This window comes from Bufo bufo, chromosome 2 (assembly GCF_905171765.1).
Source record: "Bufo bufo chromosome 2, aBufBuf1.1, whole genome shotgun sequence".
Classification (NCBI taxonomy): Eukaryota; Metazoa; Chordata; class Amphibia; order Anura; family Bufonidae; genus Bufo; species Bufo bufo.
Window position 1 is genome coordinate 110582747 of NC_053390.1, and position 22734 is coordinate 110605480.

At 42.4% G+C, this 22734-nt stretch overlaps 1 protein-coding gene across 2 annotated transcripts in view; it reads right to left on the bottom strand.

The window, feature by feature from the left end:
- The window catches only part of IQGAP2 (IQ motif containing GTPase activating protein 2), a 150572-nt gene that overhangs the window by 104485 nt on the left and 23353 nt on the right, over positions 1-22734 (bottom strand). For both annotated transcript variants that reach the window (XM_040421415.1, XM_040421414.1), the window contains 4 exons: positions 20933-21096; positions 16608-16768; positions 12768-12892; positions 12500-12663 (listed from right to left, as the gene is read on the bottom strand). In XM_040421415.1, coding sequence (XP_040277349.1) covers positions 12500-12663; positions 12768-12892; positions 16608-16768; positions 20933-21096 — 614 coding nt within the window. The remainder of the gene's footprint in view (positions 1-12499; positions 12664-12767; positions 12893-16607; positions 16769-20932; positions 21097-22734) is intronic.

Here is a 22734-nt window from a genome sequence, read left to right on the forward strand (position 1 = left end):
ATCACTGAATAAAAATAAAAAAAATAAAATACACTACACATATTAGGTATCGCCGCGTCCGTAACGACCTGATCTATAAAATGTTACTTTCATGTTACTTTCCTCGCACGGTGAACGCTATAAAAATAAAAAACTAAGAGAAAATTGAAATTTTGCCCACCTTACTTCCCAAAAAAGGTAATAAAAGTGATCAAAAAAGTCGCATGTACGCCAAAATAGTACCAATCAAACCGTCATCTCATCCCGCAAAAAATGAGACCCTACTCAAGATAATCGCCCAAAAACTGAAAAAACTATGGCTCTTAGACTATGGAAACACTAAAACATGATTTTTTTTTTGTTTCAAAAATGAAATCATTGTGTAAAACTTACATAAATAAAAAAAAGTATACATATTAGGTATCGCCGCGTCCGTATCGACCGGCTCTATAAAAATATCACATGACCTAACCCCTCAGGTGACCACCGTAAAAAAATAAAAATAAAAACAGTGTAAAAAAAGCCATTTTTTGCCATCTTACGTCACAAAAAGTGTAATAGCAAGCGATCAAAAAGTCATATGCACCCCAAAATAGTGCCAATCAAAACGTCATCTCATCCCGCAAAAAATGAGACCCTACTCAAGATAATCGCCCAAAAACTGAAAAAACTATGGCTCTTAGACTATGGAGACACTAAAACATTTTTTGGGTTTTAAAAATGAAGTTATTGTATAAAACTTACATAAATAAAAAAAATTGTATACATATTAGGTATCACCGCGTCCGTGACAACCTGCTCTATAAAATTACCACATGATCTAACCTGTCAGATGAATGTTGTAAATAACAAAAAAAAAAAACGTGCCAAAAAAGCTATTTCTTGTTACCTTGCTGCACAAAAAGTGTAATATAGAGCAACCAAAAATCATATGTACCCTAAACTAGTACCAACAAAACTGCCACCCTATACCGTACTTTCTAAAATGGAGTCACTTTTTTGGAGTTTCTACTCTAGGGGTGCATCAGGGGGGCTTCAAATGGGACATGGTGTCAAAAAAACAGTCCAGCAAAATTAGCCCTCCAAAAACCAAACGGCGCACCTTTCACTCTACGCCCTACTGTGTGGCCGTACAGTAGTTTACGGCCACATATGGGGTCTTTCTGTAAACAGCAGAGTCAGGGCAATAAAGATACAGTCTTGTTTGGCTGTTAACCCTTGCTTTGTTAGTGGAAAAAATGGGTTAAAATTGAAAATTAGGCAAAAAAATGAAATTCTCAAATTTCATCCCCATTTGCCAATAACTCTTGTGCAACACCTAAAGGGTTAACGACGTATGTAAAATCAGTTTTGAATACCTTGAGGGGTGTAGTTTCTTAGATGGGGTCACTTTTAGGGAGTTTCTCCTCTAGGGGTGCATCAGGGGGCTTCAAATGGGACATGGTGTAAATAAACCAGTCCATAAAAATCAGCCTTCCAAAAACCAAACGGCGCACCTTTCACTCTACGCCCCGCTGTGTGGCCGTACAGTAGTTTATGGCCACATATTGGGTGTTTCTGTAAACGGCAGAGTCAGGGCAATAAAGATACAATCTTGTTTGGCTGTTAACCCTTGCTTTGTTAGTGGAAAAAATGGGTTAAAATTAAAAATTAGACAAAAAAATGAAATTCTCAAATTTCCTCCCCATTTGCCAATATGCCATTATTGCCAAATAATTTTTTTGACTTCATTTTACCAGTGTCATGAAGTACAATATGTGACGAAAAAACAATCTCAGAATGGCCTGGATAAGTCAAAGCGTTTTAAAGTTATTAGCACTTAAAGTGACACTGGTCAGATTTCCAAAAAATGGCCTGGTCCTTAAGGTGAAAATGAGCCCGGTCCCTAAAGGGTTAAGGACTTGGCCATTTTTTGAAAATCTGACCAGTGTCACTTTAAGTGCTGATAACTTTAAAACACTTTGACTTATCCAGGCCATTCTGAGATAGTTTTTTCGTCACATATTGTACGTCATGACACTGGTAAAATGAAGTCAAAAAAATAATTTTTTATTTATAAAAAAATACCAAACATTTGTAAAAAAATTGCAAATTTCCAAGTTTCAATTTCTCTACTTCTATAATACATAGTAATACCTCCAAAAATAGTTATTACTTTACATTCCCCATATGTCTACTTCATGTTTGGATCATTTTGGGAATGATATTTTATTTTTTGGGGATGTTACAAGGCTTGGAAGTTTAGAAGAAAATCTTGAAATTTTCAAAAACTCAATTTTTAGGGACCAGTTCTGGTCTGAAGTCACTTTGCGAGGCTTACATAATAGAAACCACCCAAAAATGAGCCCATTTTATAAACTACACCCCTCAAGGTATTCAAAACTGATTTTACAAACTTTGTTAACCCTTTAGGTGTTCCACAAGAATTAATGGAAAATAGAGATACAATCTCAAAATTTCACTTTTGGGGCAAATTTTCAATTTTAATCCATTTTTTCCAGTAACAAAGCAAGGGTTAACAGCCAAACAAAACTCAATATTTATGGCCCTGATTCTGTAGTTTACTGAAACACCCCATATGTGGTCGTAAACCGCTGTACGGGCACACGGCAGGGCGCAGAAGGAAAGGAATGCCATACGGTTTTTGGAAGGCAGGTTTTGCTGGACAGTTTTTATTTGACACCATGTCCCATTTGAAGCCCCCCTGATGCACCCCTAGAGTAGAAACTCCAAAAAAGTGACCCCATTTTAGAAACTACAGGATAGGGTGGAAGTTTTGTTGGTACTAGTTTAGGGTACATATGATTTTTGGTTGCAAGGTAACAAGAAATAGCTGTTTTGGCACCGTTTTTATTTTTTGTTATTTACAACATTCATCTGACAGGTTAGATCATGTGGTATTTTTATAGACCAGTTTGTCACGGACACGGCGATACCTAATATGTATACTTTTTTTTTTATTTATGTAAGTTTTACACAATGATTTCATTTTTGAAGCAAAAAAAAATCATGTTTTAGTGTTTCCATAGTCTGAGAGCCATAATTTTTTCAGTTTTTGGGCGATTACCTTGGGTAGGGTATGATTTTTGCGGGATGAGATGACGGTTTTATTGGCACTATTTTGGGGTGCGTGTGACTTTTTGATCGCTTGCTATTACACTTCTTGTGATGTAAGGTGACAAAAAATTGTTTATTTAGCACAGTTTTTATTTTTTATTTCTTACGGTGTTCATCTGAGAGGTTAGGTCATGTGATATTTTTATAGAGCCGGTCGATACGAACGCGGCGATACCAAATATGTACACTTTTTTTTTAATGTAAGTTTTACACAATAACAGCTTTTTTCAAACAAAAAAAAATGATGTTTTAGTATCTCCATATTCTGAGCCATCGTTTTTTTATTTTTTGGGCGATTGTCTCAGGTAGGGGCTAATTTTTTGCGGGATGAGGTGACCGTTAGATTGGTACTATTTTGGTGGGCAAACGCCTTTTTGATCGTTTGCTGTACTTTTTGTGATGTAAGGTGACAAAAAATTTGTTTATTTAGCACAGTTTTTATATTTTACGGTGTTCATCTGAGGGGTTAGGTCATGTGATATGTTTATAGACCCGGTCGATACGGACGCGGCGATACCTAATATGTATACTTTTTTTTTCAACTTTATTTTTTCAACTTTATTTTTCACTTTATTTTTTGTCCCACTTTGGGACTTTAATTTTGGGGGGTATATTCCTTTACAATGCATTCCAATACTTCTGTATTGGAATGCATTGGCTGTATGAGTAATACTGTGTGTATTACTCATACAGCTTCCGGGGCCTGTGAGATCCAGGGGGCTGGATCTCACAGGCTCTTCACCGGAAGGCAGCGCGATGCCTTCCTTAGACATCGCGCTGCCTTCCATGCCATCGGGTCCCCCCTACAGCCGCATGGGGACCCGATGGCACCGCCCGATCGCCGCCGCAACCGCAGGTAAAGCCGCAAACTGCAGGTCTGAATTGACCTGCGGCTTGCGGCGATCGCCGATACGGGGGGTCACATGACCCCCCCCTTCCCCCGGTGTTGTGACAGGATGCCCGCTGAATGATTTTTGCAGGCATCCTGTCCCGATTAACTGCCGCCGCAATCGCGGTTTAAACCCACGACGTACCGGTACGCATGGGTCCTTAAGGACTCGGGAACCATGCCGTACCGATACGTCATGGGTCCCTAAGGGGTTAAAGGGATTCTGTCACCAGGATTAACGATATGTAGATATTTATATGTGCCCATTAGTCTTCATGCAGGGTTTACAATGATCCCTCTGTTTATGCTCTGTGTGCCTTATATTATTATAAAAAGCAATCTTATTGATATGTAAATCACCTCTGTCAGGAGCCCAAGGGGTTGTCCCACGATCTCCTGGAGCCCAGCACCGCCCATCGATCCGGAGCCCAGCACCGCCTACTACTTAATTTATTCACTGCACTATCCTGAGGTCATGTAATCTCTACTCCGTAGTCTCGCACAGGCGCAGTGGAAACTGTAGTCTGCACCCGTGCGGACTACTGGCACCGGCTTCAACTTGTCCACTGCGCATGCCCCGGCTCCATGCGCACCCCGATCGGACCGGAAAAGACTCTTTCTCTGCGCAAGTTGGTCCTAGGCGGAGGAATCTTCTGGCAGCAATGGCTCCTTTGACAATTTTGACCGACTTGCGGAGAGAAAGAAAGTATTTTCCGGTCCGATCGGGGTGCGCAGGGAGCCGGCGCATGCGCAGTGGACAAGTTGAAGCCGGTGCCAGTAGTCCGCATGGGCGCAGACTACAGTGTCCACTGCGCCTGTGCGAGACTACGGAGCAGAGATTACATGACCTCAGGATAGTGCAGTGAATAAATTAAGTAGTAGGCGGTGCTGGGCTCCGGATCAATGGGCGCTGCTGGGCTCCAGGAGATCGTGGGACAACCCCCTGGGCTCCTGACAGAGGTGATTTACATATCAATAAGATCGCTTTTTATAAGAATATAAGGCACACAGAGCATAAACAGAGGGATCATTGTAAACACTGCATGAAGACTAATGGGCACATATAAATATCTACATATCGTTAATCCTGGTGACAGAATCCCTTTAAAGGAAATTTGTCACCAGGATAATTGCTATTGAAGTAAAGCCATGGCCTAATAGCACTTATTACCTTATTTCCAGATGTACCTTTGTTCCAGCAATAGATGTTTTTATCCTCTGAAAATCCAGTTTATTTGGTATGAAAATGAGCCAGTAAGGTGCCCAGAGGGGCGTCACTCTTGCAGGAAGGAGCCCAGACACACCCCCTGCCACAAACCCTCAAAAGACGAACTTAAAACCCACGCCCCTTGGTCCCGCTAAGCCACGCTCCTGATCCGGTTAGGCCATGCCACTCCCACTCCTCAGCCGACAGAGATTGAAAAAATGAAGGTAAAAATCAACTTCTGTCAGCTGCAGGGGTGGGAGGGACGGTGACTTTCCCCCTGCAGCTCACACTCACACAGCACAGTGCTGCTGTCCGAGAGTGAGCTGTTCAAAAGGACATACTTGTGCCAAAGGGAGGACAACATGCGCAGTGTCGTCATCAGCCTCAGGGAAGGAACTGCGCATGCGCTAGCTTGTGCATTGCGAGATTATAGCTTTCTGACGTCGGGGAGCAAGGAGGCCATCTAGCAACCCATGTATAGCCAGTTACCTAGTGTACATGCATACACATGACAGCTGCCCCAGTACACTGTGTATGGATGTAGCAGAGCTGGGTGTGTTGGGGCAGCTGCCATTTGTATGGATGTACACTAGGTATCAAAGTTTTTTTTTTTTTTTTTTAAGTAACTGGCTATACAGCTCTCATAGCTGTGTGGGTAAATGCCTTGCCTCTGATACAGAAGGTCATGGGTTCGAATCCCAGCATAAACTTTTCTGAAAGACAGGCTAAATAAGAATACGATTACCAAATCTTCAACACAAGAGGCTGGTGGGAACACAGGAAGAGGAAGAGGCCTGCATCGCATCGCTGACATGGAGGTAAGTATAAAAGTTTTTTTGTTTTTTTTAAAATACCGGACTGTTACTTTACTGCCACGGGGGAGGGGGGCTATTGGCGCCATGATACTGGCACATGGAGGGGGGAGGAGAGAGGCACTTGATACTGGCACATTAGGGGGCAGGGGGAGAGGATGGCACTATGATATGGGGGGGGGCAAGAAATGGACATGAATCATGAGGGGCAGAAATGTGTCAAAATGTAGATTCGCTCGTGTTGACAAAAATCCTTGCACCGGCCCTGACTTCGGGCGCGCAATCCCGCGAGACCAGTGACCTCCAGAGGTGGGTCTCGCGGGATCACGCGCCGAAGACACATGATCTTGGCAAGAGCCAAGGCAATGTGGACCTGGAGCACAGCGAGGAGCAGAACCTGGTGAGCACCCCTGGCAAACGCACTCTGATAACCTGCACTAGGGTGTCAGAGGCTGCAGGACAGTGACTGGCAGCAGGGTGGCACAGACTTGTGTACAGGGGTCTGGGCACACCTGCTGCTTGACTAGGGGCCATAGATTCTGACTCGCACATGGTGCCCAGCAGTGGCACATGGAGCCTAATAGGTGGCACAGACTGTCTAAAGGGCTATGAATGGTACAGGGTGCAGGACAGTGCCAGACTGGCAGAGGGCACAAGGCAGCATACTGTTTTATGTTGCCCTGGTGGCACAGGATTTCAGACAGTGGCTGAATGGCGCCTGACAGTGAATAGGTGGCACTGCTCGTGTTTGGTGTGCCAACCAGCTGAAAAGCGCAGAGTGATTGGCATCACTGAGATGGTACTAGGTGGCAGACAATGGCTGGATATTATATATACATGACCATAGTGAGACTGGCACAGGGTACGCGACCATAGTCAGACTGGCACAGGGTACATGACCATAGACTGGCATAGGGTACACGACCATAGTTAAATGTTGCATAGGTGGCTGAAAAAGGGGCGGGTAAAGGGGTGTGGTCAATGGGCGGGGTCAAGGGGTGGCAAAATTAGCTTTTGCCTAGGGTGGCAAAAATCCTTGCACCAGCCCTGCTGAAGAGGTTAAGGGGCAGCTTACTGTGGAGGTCACTGTCAAGGGAGTGGTGTGCTGTGAAACTCACTGTTAAAGGGGAAGGCTGCTGTAAAGGTCAAAGTTAAAGGGGTGAAGGGCTGTGGAGGTCACTGTTATAGTGGAAAGTGTTGATATCTTTCAACGACACACACAAACATTAAATGAAATGGGTCCTTCAGTTAGTGTGTGTATATATATATATATATATATATATATATACACATACACACAGTACAGACCAAAAGTTTGGACACCTTCTCATTCAAAAAGTTTTCTTTATTTTCATGACTATGAATATTGTAGATTCACACTGAAGGCATCAAAACTATGGCTACATAACAAACAAGTGTGAAACAACTGAAAATATGTAATATTCTAGGTTCTTCAAAGTAGCCACCTTTTGCTTTGATTACTGCTTTGCACACTCTTGGCATTCTCTTTATGAGCTTCAAGAGGTAGTCCCCTGAAATGGTTTTCAGGTTTAATAAGTGGGATTTCTTGCCTTATAAATGGGGTTGGGACCATCAGTGGCGTTGAGGAGAAGTCAGGTGGATACACAGCTAATAGTCCTACTGAATAGACTGTTAGAATTTGTATTATGGCAAGAAAAAAGCAGCTAAGTAAAGAAAAACTAGTGGCCATTATTACTTTAAGAAATGAAGGTCAGTCAGTCAGCCGAAAAATTGGGAAAACTTTGAAAGTAAGGGCTATTTGACCATGAAGGAGAGTGATGGGGTGCTGCGCCAGATGACCTGGCCTCCACAGTCACCGGACCTGAACCCAATCGAGATGGTTTGGGGTGAGCTGGACCGCAGAGTGAAGGCAAAAGGGCCAACAAGTGCTAAGCATCTCTGGGAACTCCTTCAAGACTGTTGGAAGACCATTTCAGGGGACTACCTCTTAAAGCTCATCAAGAGAATGCCAAGAGTGTGCAAAGCAGTAATCAAAGCAAAAGGTGGCTACTTTGAAGAACCTAGAATATGACATATTTTCATTTCAAACACACTTGTTTGTTATGTATATAATTCCACATGTGTTAATTCATAGTTTTGATGCCTTCATAGTCATGAAAATAAAGAAAACTCTTTGAATGAGAAGGTGTGTCCAAACTTTTGGTCTGTACTGTATATATATATATATATATATATATATATATATATATATATACACACACCCACTTTTTTTAAAATTAAAATTCTGTTATATATGAATATATTCATCAGAAATCTGGGGCATTGTGCTTTTCATTCTGCTTTGCCTGGGAGTGACTGATGCAGGCATACTAGAAAACTATTTGGGACAGGGAGGCCCATACTAAGTTTTCCTATGAGTTATGTGTACACCCTTGACTGCAGATGCAACTACAGGCTGCTGGAAGGTGAGCAAGATGATATATGAGATATCGACACATATTTATATGTGATTTAGGCCACATGCACACGAACGTGGTGTGTTTTGCGGTCTGCAAATCGCGGATCTGCAAAACAGGGATGGCGTCTGTGCGCGTTCTGCAATTTGCGGAACGACACGGACAGCCTTCAATATAAATGCCTATTCTTCTCCGCAAAGCGCGGACAAGAATAGGACATGTTATATTCTATTAGCGGGGCGACGGAACGGAGCAACGGATGCGGGCAGCACACAGAGTGCTGTCCGCATCTTTGGCGGCCTCATTGAAGTGAACGGGTTCGCATCCGAGCTGCCAAAACGGCGGCTCGGATGCGAACCAAAACAACGGCCGTGTGCATGAGGCCTTATGCAATAAAAATTATAATGACAGGCATGCTTCAGTGAATTAAAAAACGTTCAGATGATCACATATCAATCAGTTACAGATGGAAAGGTATAGTCAAGGTTAATGATAGTATGTTCTGGGAACTTTGCCAACAGCACAGTATTCAGAGAGTTACTGAATAGTTTTCAGTCTCATACAGTTCACTCTGCTAGGAACCACCAGATGGCGGTAGAGGACAGAATATGGGTTAACTGGACATAGAAAAAAGTTAGAATAGTTACGTCTTCCGAAAAGGAAAGCAACATCTATAAGTGGGAACCCAGACCTGAAAAATTATATAAACCACTATCCAAAAGAAAAGATACATATTAAAGGGGTTGTCTCACTTCAGCAAATGACATTTATCATGTAGATAAAGTTAATACAAGGCAGTTACTAATGAATTGTGATCGTCCATATTGCCTCCTTGATTCACTTTTCCATCACATTATACACTGCTCGTTCCCATGGTTATGACCACCCTGCAATCCAACACTGGTAGTCATGCTTGCACATGATCGGAAAAGGCGCCGGCCTCTCTGGTGTCCGAGACCGTGGGAGCACACATAGGCAGCTGCACTGCAGCTTCCGTCCCGGCCACCTGGTATCTCTGATGCAGCCGTAACCCCTGGATATGAGCAGTGTATAATGTGATGGAAAAATGAATCCAGCCAGCAAAGGAGGCAATATGGACAATCACAACACATTAGTAAGTGCCTTGTACTAACTTTCTCTACATGATAAATGCCATTTGCTGCAGAGAAACAATCCCTTTAATATCCTATCATAGCAACTACGTTTGCTTTAATTGCACTGATGGTATACATGGGGTCTTTAACACATCTCTTCATTATTTGAAGAAGAAAACACATCTATGGAGCCAATAATAGGTCCTTGTTTCCATGGAGCTTGATAGAAAAAAAATGGTTCGCCGCGCTGATAAATATATAGGCCGCCGTTCTGTTCATTTCTAGAAAAGCAAGAAGTTGTCCTTGGACCTTTAATATCAAATATGTGCCAGCTCTTCAGTAACTCACTAGTGATGTTAGGTGGCCTGGTAAACAAGCACGCCATTTTCATGGTATTTAAAGACGAAAATCAAGGAAATATTCAGATTGAGGAGAAATACTTGTTTCTTCTCAATCTGAATATTGTCTGTAAAATTACATTTCACCAAGTGGGAATTAAAGCGACTGACTACTTTTTCTAATCCCTGATCACAGGCCGTCTCACTGCTGGGCGCTCAGCGATCAGTTATATACCTCGGACACAACCTAACCACTCATTAGAAAATATAAAAAAGTGCAAAACTAACACTATTATTAGCAGTGACAACTGCAAAAAAATCCTATCAATAGCAAAAGCCTATGGGTCATCGCACAGAGTCATAAGAATAGATAATACATTTATCAACATCCTCAACATTTCCAGTTTTTGTGTTTTAGTTTTTTTAAACTAGAATGTGGATGTGGCCAGCTTTTCTCTATCATTTAGATATACTTATGAAGCTGTAATCCACCAGAGCAAAACTGTGGTGCAGATTAGGCCAATTTAGAGGTTTTTGGTAGACCGATATATTTATTTTTTATGTGGGCAAAATTTTGGTGAACAATTATTTAGGGCCACGTAAACACATATTTGGTGCATGTGGATCCATTTTTGGTGTAAGTTAAAGCCAATAAGTAGGTGGTATAAAATAGACATTCTAAACAGATTTAACATCCAGCAGCAGCCACGATAAATTATACAGGATTAGTAAATCTGGGTCATATTTTATGAAATTAAATAAAAGTAGCACCAATGTGATCAGGCACAGGTCTACAAAAAAAAATTTAAAATTAAGTTTTGTAATATATGAAAAACTTACGGTACCTAATCAATGGCCTACCATTGTGGAGGTCCCCAGACTGTCAGGCTGGTCCCCCTGAAAACCGCGAGTTTGGCTGATAATAGTCAAATATGTATGGAGGCCTTCAGGTATCAAACATCTTGAGACCAAATAGACCTTTTTGTCTAATAACTATTCATGCTCTTATTTATTGTAAAAATTAGGGATGAGCGAAGCACGTTATCCCAAGTCGCTTCGCTCAAAACTTCGGATTAATGTTGTACGGAGCTCCGTCTCTGTGCAGCATTAAAATGTACGGCCTCCGATGAGGCGAAGTGAGTTATTCCCGAAGTCTTGCCAGACTTCAGTGAATAACTTCGGTATTTGATTTTTACCATTTGAAAACTTGGATCCGAACTATGCTTCGATTCCGAGGAATCAGTCAAAATTTTAATGCTGTATGGAGACTGATCTCCACACAGCATTATACCAAAGTTTTGAGCGAAGCAACTTCAGATCTAGGATCCGAAGCTCACGTCGCTCATCACTAGTAAAAATAATGGGGGAGATTTATCAAAACTGGCGTAAAGGAAATCTGGCTTTGTTGGCCAACCAATCAGATTCCACCCTTCATTTTCCAAAGGAGCTCCGAAAAGGTGGAATCTGATTGGTTGCTATGGGCAACTCAGCCAGTTTTCCTTTACATCTATATTGATAAACCCCCCCCCCCCCCCCCGCCTCAATTTCCTTACACGGCAAATCAAAAATAATGATGACATATACAAGTTCAATACCCCAGACAGGTCATTTACAATTGTCAGTCTAGCTAGGGTAGATAGAGTACTTGTTCTGATAAGTGTGGGAGTGAGGAAGCACATGTCCAGGAACTAGATCTTATTCTCCTGAGAGACCAACACTTCAGAGAGATCAGCAAAATTCAACAGCACAGCTTCCAGAAAGCATCAGTGTGATTCGAAGTACAGCTTTAAAGACACTGCTGCAAGGTGAGGGACAACTGCTCAGACACCATCACCTATGTAAATCATTGCTTAGTCAAACTAACATCAAGCCAGTATTACAGTGGACATCTAAATGCACAAGTGCTTTCTTGCTATTGCCATCCAAGCAGTCACCATACTTTCTCAACTCATGCTAAAGAGCACTTTGTACTTAATACTGCTGGATGTGCCACAAGTTATATTTTACATGTAAATACTTCTTGGATACTACTTTAGACCTTTCCTACATTTAAAAGTTAACCTTTATTAGATATGTATTAAAATACAAAAACAAAACAACCCCTCAAAGGATTTTTTGTATTTTAATACATATCTAATAAAAGGTTAACTTTTAAATGTAGGAAAAGTCTAAAGTAGTATTCAGAATTAATACTTCCTCACAGATATATCTCGCTAGGCTAGCGATAGTGTTTTTAAATACTTCTTGGCCTGAATCTTCAAGCTACATTTTCACTGCACCGATCCCCAGGCAGCAACGGCCTGAGGGAGTACAGTGTGACACATCTCATCAGGGCCACTTTCCCATCCTCTGCTCCGGCTGCACAAGTCATACATGATTTCCCATAAGCCGGACTACATCAGTATCTTTCATCTAACAGTATAAATTTCCACATAAATATGCCACTTTCACAAATGGTTGCACTGCTTTAATTATAATATACCATGCACGGTGAGCAGTCAGATTGTTCATAGTATTAAATAATATTGAGGAAAGTCAGATATAATTACCACATGGGCTAATAGTGTTTGATGGGGAACAGATTCCGCTATAAGGCTGTAGTGGGAGTATAAATAAACTGCTTACCTTGCATTTCTGAACTTTGGCCAGCTGGAGGACATCGTTGTAATGATGGGCGTTTTCTGGTGACACTGCTTGAAGTTTGGCACTTGGTGCCAAAAGAGCCTGCAGCGTATTCTCAGGAATGCCCTGATCTAGGGCTTCATTAATGATACCAATGGCAATAATCCCTAAAATGGAACAATAATTATATGAAAAACACCTGTATCTGACCCGGCAGCTGGGCAGTGGCAGAATGTCTGTGACATTAAAGTTTGGCAGCTCTACTACATACGTTCGTTTTCTTCTTGGATTTCGCTATTGACTACATCAATGTAGCTCTGAATTTCATTCCAACTTAAATAGCTCTGTCCTTTTGTCGCAGCTTGCTTCTTACTGGATACCAGTGATGTGACGTAACTAGAAATTAAGAGAGACTGATTCAGTATGGAGGCAATACACAATCCCGTTTCCTCATACAGGGAGTGCAGAATTATTAGGCAAATGAGTATTTTGACCACATCATCCTCTTTATGCATGTTGTCTTACTCCAAGCTGTATAGGCTCGAAAGCCTGCTACCAATTAAGCATATTAGGTGATGTGCATCTCTGTAATGAGAAGGGGTGTGGTCTAATGACATCAACACCCTATATTAGGAGTGCATAATTATTAGGCAACTTCCTTTCCTTTGGCAAAATGGGTCAAAAGAAGGACTTGACAGGCTCAGAAAAGTCAAAAATAGTGAGATATCTTGCAGAGGGATGCAGCACTCTTAAAATTGCAAAGCTTCTGAAGCGTGATCATCGAACAATCAAGCGTTTCATTCAAAATAGTCAACAGGGTCGCAAGAAGCGTGTGGAAAAACCAAGGCGCAAAATAACTGCCCATGAACTGAGAAAAGTCAAGCGTGCAGCTGCCAAGATGCCACTTGCCACCAGTTTGGCCATATTTCAGAGCTGCAACATCACTGGAGTGCCCAAAAGCACAAGGTGTGCAATACTCAGAGACATGGCCAAGGTAAGAAAGGCTGAAAGATGACCACCACTGAACAAGACACACAAGCTGAAACGTCAAGACTGGGCCAAGAAATATCTCAAGACTGATTTTTCTAAGGTTTTATGGACTGATGAAATGAGAGTGAGTCTTGATGGGCCAGATGGATGGGCCCGTGGCTGGATTGGTAAAGGGCAGAGAGCTCCAGTCCGACTCAGACGCCAGCAAGGTGGAGGTGGAGTACTGGTTTGGGCTGGTATCATCAAAGATGAGCTTGTGGGGCCTTTTCGGGTTGAGGATGGAGTCAAGCTCAACTCCCAGTCCTACTGCCAGTTTCTGGAAGACACCTTCTTCAAGCAGTGGTACAGGAAGAAGTCTGCATCCTTCAAGAAAAACATGATTTTCATGCAGGACAATGCTCAATCACACGCGTCCAAGCACTCCACAGCGTGGCTGGCAAGAAAGGGTATAAAAGAAGAAAATCTAATGACATGGCCTCCTTGTTCACCTGATCTGAACCCCATTGAGAACCTGTGGTCCATCATCAAATGTGAGATTTACAAGGAGGGAAAACTGTACACCTCTCTGAACAGTGTCTGGGAGGCTGTGGTTGCTGCTGCACGCAATGTTGATGGTGAACAGATCAAAACACTGACAGAATCCATGGATGGCAGGCTTTTGAGTGTCCTTGCAAAGAAAGGTGGCTATATTGGTCACTGATTTGTTTTTGTTTTGTTTTTGAATGTCAGAAATGTATATTTGTGAATGTTGAGATGTTATATTGGTTTCACTGGTAAAAATAAATAATTGAAATGGGTATATATTTGTTTTTTGTTAAGTTGCCTAATAATTATGCACAGTAATAGTCACCTGCACACACAGATATCCCCCTAAAATAGCTAAAACTAAAAACAAACTAAAAACTACTTCCAAAAATATTCAGCTTTGATATTAATTTTTTTGGGTTCATTGAGAACATGGTTGTTGTTCAATAATAAAATTAATCCTCAAAAATACAACTTGCCTAATAATTCTGCACTCCCTGTATGCTAATGAGCCTCTAGGTGCTATGGGGGCGTCATTAGCACCTAGAGGCTCGGTCTACCTTCACAAACTGCCGCCGCCTAGCGCGTCCCTCCAGCCCGCCCTTCTCCTCCGGAATGCGATCCTCCCCGTGCGCGTCTGTATTCGGCGCATGCGCAGTGAATGTCTGACCGCTTTCTGCACAGACATCTCCACTGCGCCTGTTCCTCGGAGCACTACGACGTCATCGGCGCAGGCGCAGTGGATATGTCTGAGCAGGGAAGCGGTCAGACATTCACTGCGCATGCGCCAAATACAGACGCGCACGGGGAGGATCGCATTCCTGGGGAGATGGGCGGGCTGGAGGGACGCGCTGGGCGGCGGCAGTTTGTGAAGGTAGACCGAGGCTCATTAGCATATCTATATAAGTTCATTTTTTAGGGAAACGGCAGGACAATAAGCTGTTATATTAGGATGGTTTGATAGAGCAGACACTAGCAGATCGCTAGTGTCTGAAAGCTAATTAGGTGAAAACGAAGTGGTAGAAACCCTTTAACAAGGAGAATGGTAACTGCCAGTTGTCAACTTGTTGTCAACTTATTCAGATATTTGTAGTAGGAATAACAGAGTGTCAGCACAACACAGAGTTTTAAGAAAAGAAGCCGATGTTATTTTATGGGGAACACAAGTATTTACTAAAATAGGCATGGCAGGCGTGGAGACAGGTCCTATTTGAAGGGACTGTCTAATGGGACAGTCATTTTAGGCAAGAAATCAGGTCACAATAGTTATGTATTCAGCCTGATGCCATTGTTCAGTGCCTGCCCACCCGCTACATTCTGAAACAGCAGATGGAAAGGGAGTTGTAAGGGAATGAAGGCTGGGTGAGTATTCACTTGCATCCAGTTGTTGACACCAAAGTCAGGGGACTGAATGGTCGCTTTAGTTCATCAGCACAGTATCACATGGAGTGTACCAAGTGGAGTGGTCTATATCTTTTAAATATATTTTATTATAGTTCGCAGTTATTGTGGATTTTGACTTTCTAAAGAGTAGATGCCCTTATGATGTGTTGGGGTTTATTTGGCCGACATGTTTGAAGGGGTTATCCCATGATTAATGTGCCAAGAACTGGCCCGCAGGGGGAGGATGGGAGTAGTGTCTGAGGGAATGAGGTTAGATGTAGTCCTCATCATGGCTAATACCTGCTCTCAACCCCCCCCCCCCCTTCCCCAGGCCACACAGGCAGTGAATGAAAGGGTGCAACTTTACTTCCCCTCAGGCCACGCCTGGAGTATTGCTAGTGTATCGGGCAGTGTTTGGACTCACTGTGCCAACTAACCAGTTTGACTTTGGGCTAAACCTAATGGTGTTATCTTGGTGGTTCCCTGGTATTTACCCTTTGGCCCATATACTGGGATCTGAACTTTGCTGCAGGGAACCAACCAGGCCGCTACCTCATGGAGTAGTCCTGGTGTACTTAGCAGCTGACCCATGGGAGTCAGGGACACTAATGCAAAGGATCAAGGCTTAAGCAGTACCAAGGTTGGGGCAGGCTGAGTATGTGCGTAATCCAAATAGCAAATCTGAGGTGTGGCAGGCAGCAAAGAGCAAAGCAGTAAACAGGCCAAGGTCAGGACAGGAGATGGAAGATTACAGTCTGTAGTTAGCCTAGATTACGGTACATGGGTAGTCAGCCAACCCTTCTCTGGTTACTAGACACTAAGAAACCTAAAACTCAGGCACCGTCCCACTAAGGAACAGAAGACACATAGGTCACAGCCTGAACAGATCAACAAGGAAGCAGATGGCTGGAAGCACCACCAACAGGAGAGCGGCGCAGTGGCAGGTACAGACCACCACACAACAGCTAGTCTTAGATCAGTCTGTTGGAGATGAGAACAGCCACTAATAGCTAAATGTTTATGGAAAATTGAAAATCTAGTCAAAACTTTCATTAGCTATGCCATAGACACATGTGAGAAGATCACAGTCTCATCCAGTTAACAGTTTTGTGAAAATTGCCCTGGTGTAGTGTCTAGAAATTAGCGATGGTCCAAAATCACAGATGTCCCCTACCTTTTCACACATACCAATGATATATAAGATGACACCTACCGCGGCATGTTGTCTTCTTCCATATTATTCAGACCTATGGATTGACTGACAAGGTGATTCTGGACAGAGGTGACATCATTTGTGTCCAAAGCTTGGTTCAGCAGTGCGACAGCAGACAACATCTCCACGGCAATAAACAGCTCTTCCTGTGTCAAGTGGTTCTGCAAGCGCGAAGTGTACATTCATTAGAAGTAATATACCATTAAGCCATATGTATTGGCAAAGCAATCATTTCTAACAGGCTCCACTGTAATAAAAATGGCATCAGATATATCTAGAACGGAGTAAAATTCGATTAAATGTTATTATTAAACTGCAGTGTCCATCTGCAGGAAAAATACAACATTTATAGTCGGAATTAGTGACATTTGCAAAATGCAATTAAAGCGGTATTGCCGTTTCAGCAAATGAAGGTTATTCTTTTTTTATAACGAAATGTTAGATATTTTTCCAATATGCATTTTATATCAGTATCTCACAAAATTCAAATAGAAACCAATCCTGTAGATTAGTCTCTTCCTGGTCGTATGATAGACACACGGGTGTAGGACTGGTCACACGTTACAGTTATCACTGCCATGTCTTGTAACAGCCGTGCACCTATGTGTCCACCACATGACTGGTCAGATTTTTTTCTACTGGAATGGTTCCTATAGAATGACTGCAAGCAGAGATCTTGAACACTCAAGTAATTGATACAGAAAACACATTAAAGAGATTGTCCGGTATAGGAGCTGACTTAACCCCTACCAGTAACGTGGCAAATAAAAAAAAAATGCATTTACCGGTCCACAATTCTGCCCGACTCCTTTCCCAGCAACTGCAGGTCCCTGCCAAAATGGAAGTTGCTTGATCCCGTAACTGCTGCGGCTAATCACTGGTCTCTGTCACATGCGATAGAACGTCCTGGCACTAGCAGCTGTAGCACATGTGATGGGATAATGGGACTTTGGACAGGCGAGTGCATTTTTTTTAAATTTAACTTGCCATATGTTACAGGCAGGGGTTTATGGGGTTGTCCACCATTTGGGTCTTTTATTTTGGCAGACCTCCCCTCCTGTCCCTGCAAAGGTAAGCATACTTACCTGCTCCCCGCTGCTGGGATCCAGCATCATCACTTCCTGGCTAGTGTTGAGCGAACTTGTGTTTTAAGTTCGGCGTCTAAAGTTCGAGTTCGGGTTATCGAAGTATCCCGTTATGGATTCTAAATTCCGTTATGGTCCATGGTAGCGGAATCCATAACGGGATTCTTCGATAACCCGAACCCGAACTTTAGACGCCGAACTTAAAACACAAGTTCGCTCAACACTATTCCTGGCCATCATGTAAACTGGTCAAGTGACATAAGGGGGGAGGAGGAGGTCACCGCTACAGGAGCGTCAAAGCATAGGTTGACAGCAGGGGACCCAAGCGTGGCAGCTGAGGAGCAAAGGAGCTGGCACCCAGCAGCAGACAGCAGATAACTTTACTTTCCTGGTCTAGCCAGGAAAGGGGTCTACCAGAAGACTTCCAAAAGGTGGCCAAGTCTTAACTCCTAGGCTGGACTACCCCTTTAAACTAACTCTTTATTATGCAAAAAAAAAACATATTTGCTGGAACTGGAATACCCTCTAATTCAGGCATCCTCAAACTGCGGCCCTCCAGCTGTTACAAAACTACAACTCCCAGCATGCCCAAACAGCCTACAAGTATCAGCCTACAGCAGGGCATTGTGGGAGTTGTAGTTTTACAACAGCTGGAGGGCCGCAGTTTGAGGATGCCGGATCTAATTGATAAAAAGACATAAGCCTCCTGGCACGTTGATAATCTATTCACATTGGTATTCGATTAAGTTTCACTGGGTTTCTCGTTTTTGGAAGGCAAGAATAATGTATTCTAAGGTACTATTCTTGCTGTAAAAAAAATATAAAAAAATAGGCCTCCTTAATAGTCACGGAGATCCATTAGGATTCACTTTCACTGGCAGTGGATCTGTCATAGCTTTTTTGACTCTACCAAGAATGGAAACCATGAAGATATTGTGAAAAAAGTCTAATGCAATGAAAATGTGAGGAGGATGGTAACCACAAAGTTAGTGAAAAAAATAATACGTTTGGGTCCTCTCATATGCTTTTATGGTGTAAGAACCCAATTCTGACAACCAAGCCAATTATTAAGTGAAAATAAATTAAACATGAAATATTAACAGCAAATTAAATGTCATCAGGAATTCTTGTTGGTCAGTATACAGTCGTGGCCAAAAGTTTTGAGAATGACACAAATATTCGTTTTCACAAAGTTTGCTGCTAAACTGCTTTTAGATCTTTGTTTCAGTTGTTTCTGTGATGTAGTGAAATATAATTACACGCACTTCATACGTTTCAAAGGCTTTTATCGACAATTACATGACATTTATGCAAAGAGTCAGTATTTGCAGTGTTGGCCCTTCTTTTTCAGGACCTCTGCAATTCGACTGGGCATGCTCTCAATCAACTTCTGGGCCAATTCCTGACTGATAGCAACCCATTCTTTCATAATCACTTCTTGGAGTTTGTCAGAATGGGTTTTTGTTTGTCCACCCGCCTCTTGAGGATTGACCACAAGTTCTCAATGGGATTAAGATCTGGGGAGTTTCCAGGCCATGGACCCAAAATGTCAACGTTTTGGTCCCCGAGCCACTTAGTTATCACTTTTGCCTTATGGCACGGTGCTCCATCGTGCTGGAAAATGCATTGTTCTTCACCAAACTGTTGTTGGATTGTTGGAAGAAGTTGGAGGGTGTTTTGGTACCATTCTTTATTCATGGCTGTGTTTTTGGGCAAAATTGTGAGTGAGCCCACTCCCTTGGATGAGAAGCAACCCCACACATGAATGGTCTCAGGATGCTTTACTGTTGGCATGACACAGGACTGATGGTAGCGCTCACCTTTTCTTCTCCGGACAAGCCCCTTTTTCCAGATGCCCCAAACAATCGGAAAGAGGCTTCATCAGAGAATATGACTTTGCCCCAGTCCTCAGCAGTCCATTCATCAAACTTTCTGCAGAAGAGAATTCTTTGCTGCCCTTCTTGACACCAGGCCATCTTCCAAAAGTCTTCGCCTCACTGTGCGTGCAGATGCGCTCACACCTGCCTGCTGCCATTCCTGAGCAAGCTCTGCACTGGTGGCACTCCGATCCCGCAGCTGAATCCTCTTTAGGAGACAATCCTGGCGCTTGCTGGACTTTCTTGGACGCCCTGAAGCCTTCTTAACAAGAATTGAACATCTTTTCTTGAAGTTCTTGATGATCCTATAAATTGTTGATTGAAGTGCAATCTTAGTAGCCACAATATCCTTGCCTGTGAAGACATTTTTATGCAACGCAATGATGGCTGCACGCGTTTCTTTGCAGGTCACCATGGTTAACAATAGAAGAACAATGATTTCAAGTGTCACCCTCCTTTTAACATGTCAAGTCTGCCATTTTAACCCAATCAGCCTGACATAATGATCTCCAGCCTTGTGCTCGTCAACATTCTCACCTGAGTTAACAAGACGATTACTGAAATGATCTCAGCAGGTCCTTTAATGACAGCAATGAAATGCAGTGGAAAGTTTTTTTTGGGATTAAGTTAATTTTCATGGCAAAGAAGGACTATGCAATTCATCTGATCACTCTTCATAACATTCTGGAGTATATGCAAATTGCTATTATAAAAACCTAAGCAGCAATTTTTCCAATTTCCAATATTTATGTAATTCTCAAAACTTTTGGCCACGACTGTACATTTCACTATGGTTTGACTTGGATTTTTCAGTTTGTCAGCGCCCACATCACATAATCACACCATAACTATTAACATATTAAGGTACTTTCACACTTGAGGCAGAGGATTCCGGCAGGCAGTTCCGTTAAAATGCCGGATCCGTCTCTCCGGTGTCATCCGGAAAAACGGATCCGGCATTTATTTTTTAATTTTTTTTTGCGATCTGAGCATGCGCAGACCGCAATGCCGGATCCGTTTTGCCGGAACACTCGAGGCCAGATTAATGCATGTCAATAGGAAAAAATGCCGGATCCAGCATTCCGGCAAGTGTTCCGGAATTTTGGACGGAGATAAAAACGCAGCATGCTGCGGTTTTATCTCCATCCTGAAAAGTCAAAAAGACTGAACTGAAGACATCCTGATGCATCCTGAACGGATTGCTCTCCATTCAGAATGCATGGGGATAAAACTGATCAGTTCTTTTCCGGTATTGAGCCCCTAAGACGGAACTAAGTGCTGGAAAAGAATAACGCTAGTGTGAAAGTACCCTAAGGAGAAACTTTATTTCAATTGAAATGGCTGCTTATAAGTGGTCTCTTACCGCAGGATTTTGATTTTGAAGACTCAAGAGTTCGTTCTGGTACAAAGACTCTGCGAATTGGTGGACAGCCGGCATATGTGCCTCAGGAAGCTGCAGAGCCGCCAGGGTCTGGGAGGAATCTCCACTACGTATGGCGTCATTTATTTTATCCACGGCTCCTAGCGCTAAATTACAGCACATCAAAATGGAGGGTTAGTCAGCTCATTGTTTTAATGGTATATAAGTATACTTACCAAGGAGACACTATAGTTAAAGAATACTGACTTTATTTTCTAGAATTAACCAATCTTAGTATGGAAGATGGACGTGAAGTCAATCGTGGAACTCTAGACCTATAATCACAACCTTCCACTAATTATAGGATATTTGTAGGTTAAAGGGGTTCTCTCACTTCAGCACATGGCATTTATCATGTAGAGAAAGTTACTACAATGCACTTACTAATGTGTTGTGATTCTCCATATTGTCTACTTTTTCTGGCTAGACTAATTTTCCATCACATTCTACACTTCTCGTTTCTATGGTACGGCCGGACCCTCAATCCAGCATCGGTGGCCGTGTTTTATACACTATTGGAAAAAGCGCTGGCCTATGTGCGCTCCTATGGTCCTGGCTACCAAAGGGCCAGTGTTTTTTTCTGTAGTGTGGAAAACATGGCTACTGATGCTGGATTGCAGGGTGGTCGTAACCATAGAACGAGAAGTGTATATGTGATGGAAAAATTAGTCTTGCCAGCAAAGGAGGCAATATGGACAATTACTATACATTAGTAAGAGTCTTGTATTAGCTTTCTCTACATGATACATGCCACTTGCTGAACTGAGACAACCCCTTTAAGTGATAGTGTCTATCAGTATATTGTCTGGGATATTAAAAGGTCCCCCAAATATCATACAATTAATAGTGAATCAAATGAGATATCATGCAGCCTAACAGCCCTTCTACAATAATAGGGAACATGTAAGTGATGCAACGCACGGCTGCATTACTAGCACCATGTGTCATCAGCTGAAATACTGCCATACCTTCCACTTGTAACTTTCATGCCATTCGGCCTTGGATTACAGTGGCCAAATGATTTCAGTTTCATATTATATCAGTCATGGTCCAGAAAATAAAGTTAATACTCATCAAATATAGACTACAGGTAATCTACAGCAATTGCATCCGCCCCTGAGTAGCCGTAGGCCTATAGATTGATGAACCTATGGGAATAATTGGATATGTACAAATCAGACTCGCACACACCGCAGCCAGACCTGCACTGTGTTAGTACGTCCATGAGTGCGATTCAGATCACGTTCAGCGAGCGACGCAGAGTGGGATTCTCCATTAAAACAAGACTCATGCAGACCAAGCACACGAGAATGGATGAGCACAGAAGCCAGGTGTTAGAAGCGCATGGCGGGCACTATGCGAGTTAGAGCAAACATAAAAGGCTATGAATTCGATGCCCTCTTTGAAATTAAAGAAAAAATAGAGATTGTGTGACGAGGCGAGTCAACGTCATCACATGACCATGAAATACTGAACATTCAGAATTCATTTGGCTGTATAAACCGGTTGAAGGGCATAACATAGAGGAACACGACAATATACAGCAGGATTGGTTTTCTCCATGTTTGGATTATGTTCATCGATTTACACAATTTTTATGTACAGTGCCTTGAAAAAGTATTCATACCCCTTGGACAGCAATATAATGCTCCTTTCAGTCCTTAAAGAGACATCTTCCATCATTTCATTTAAATGAATATTAACTACATTTAAATACCTTTCTGAATACTTTTGTAATTGCATGT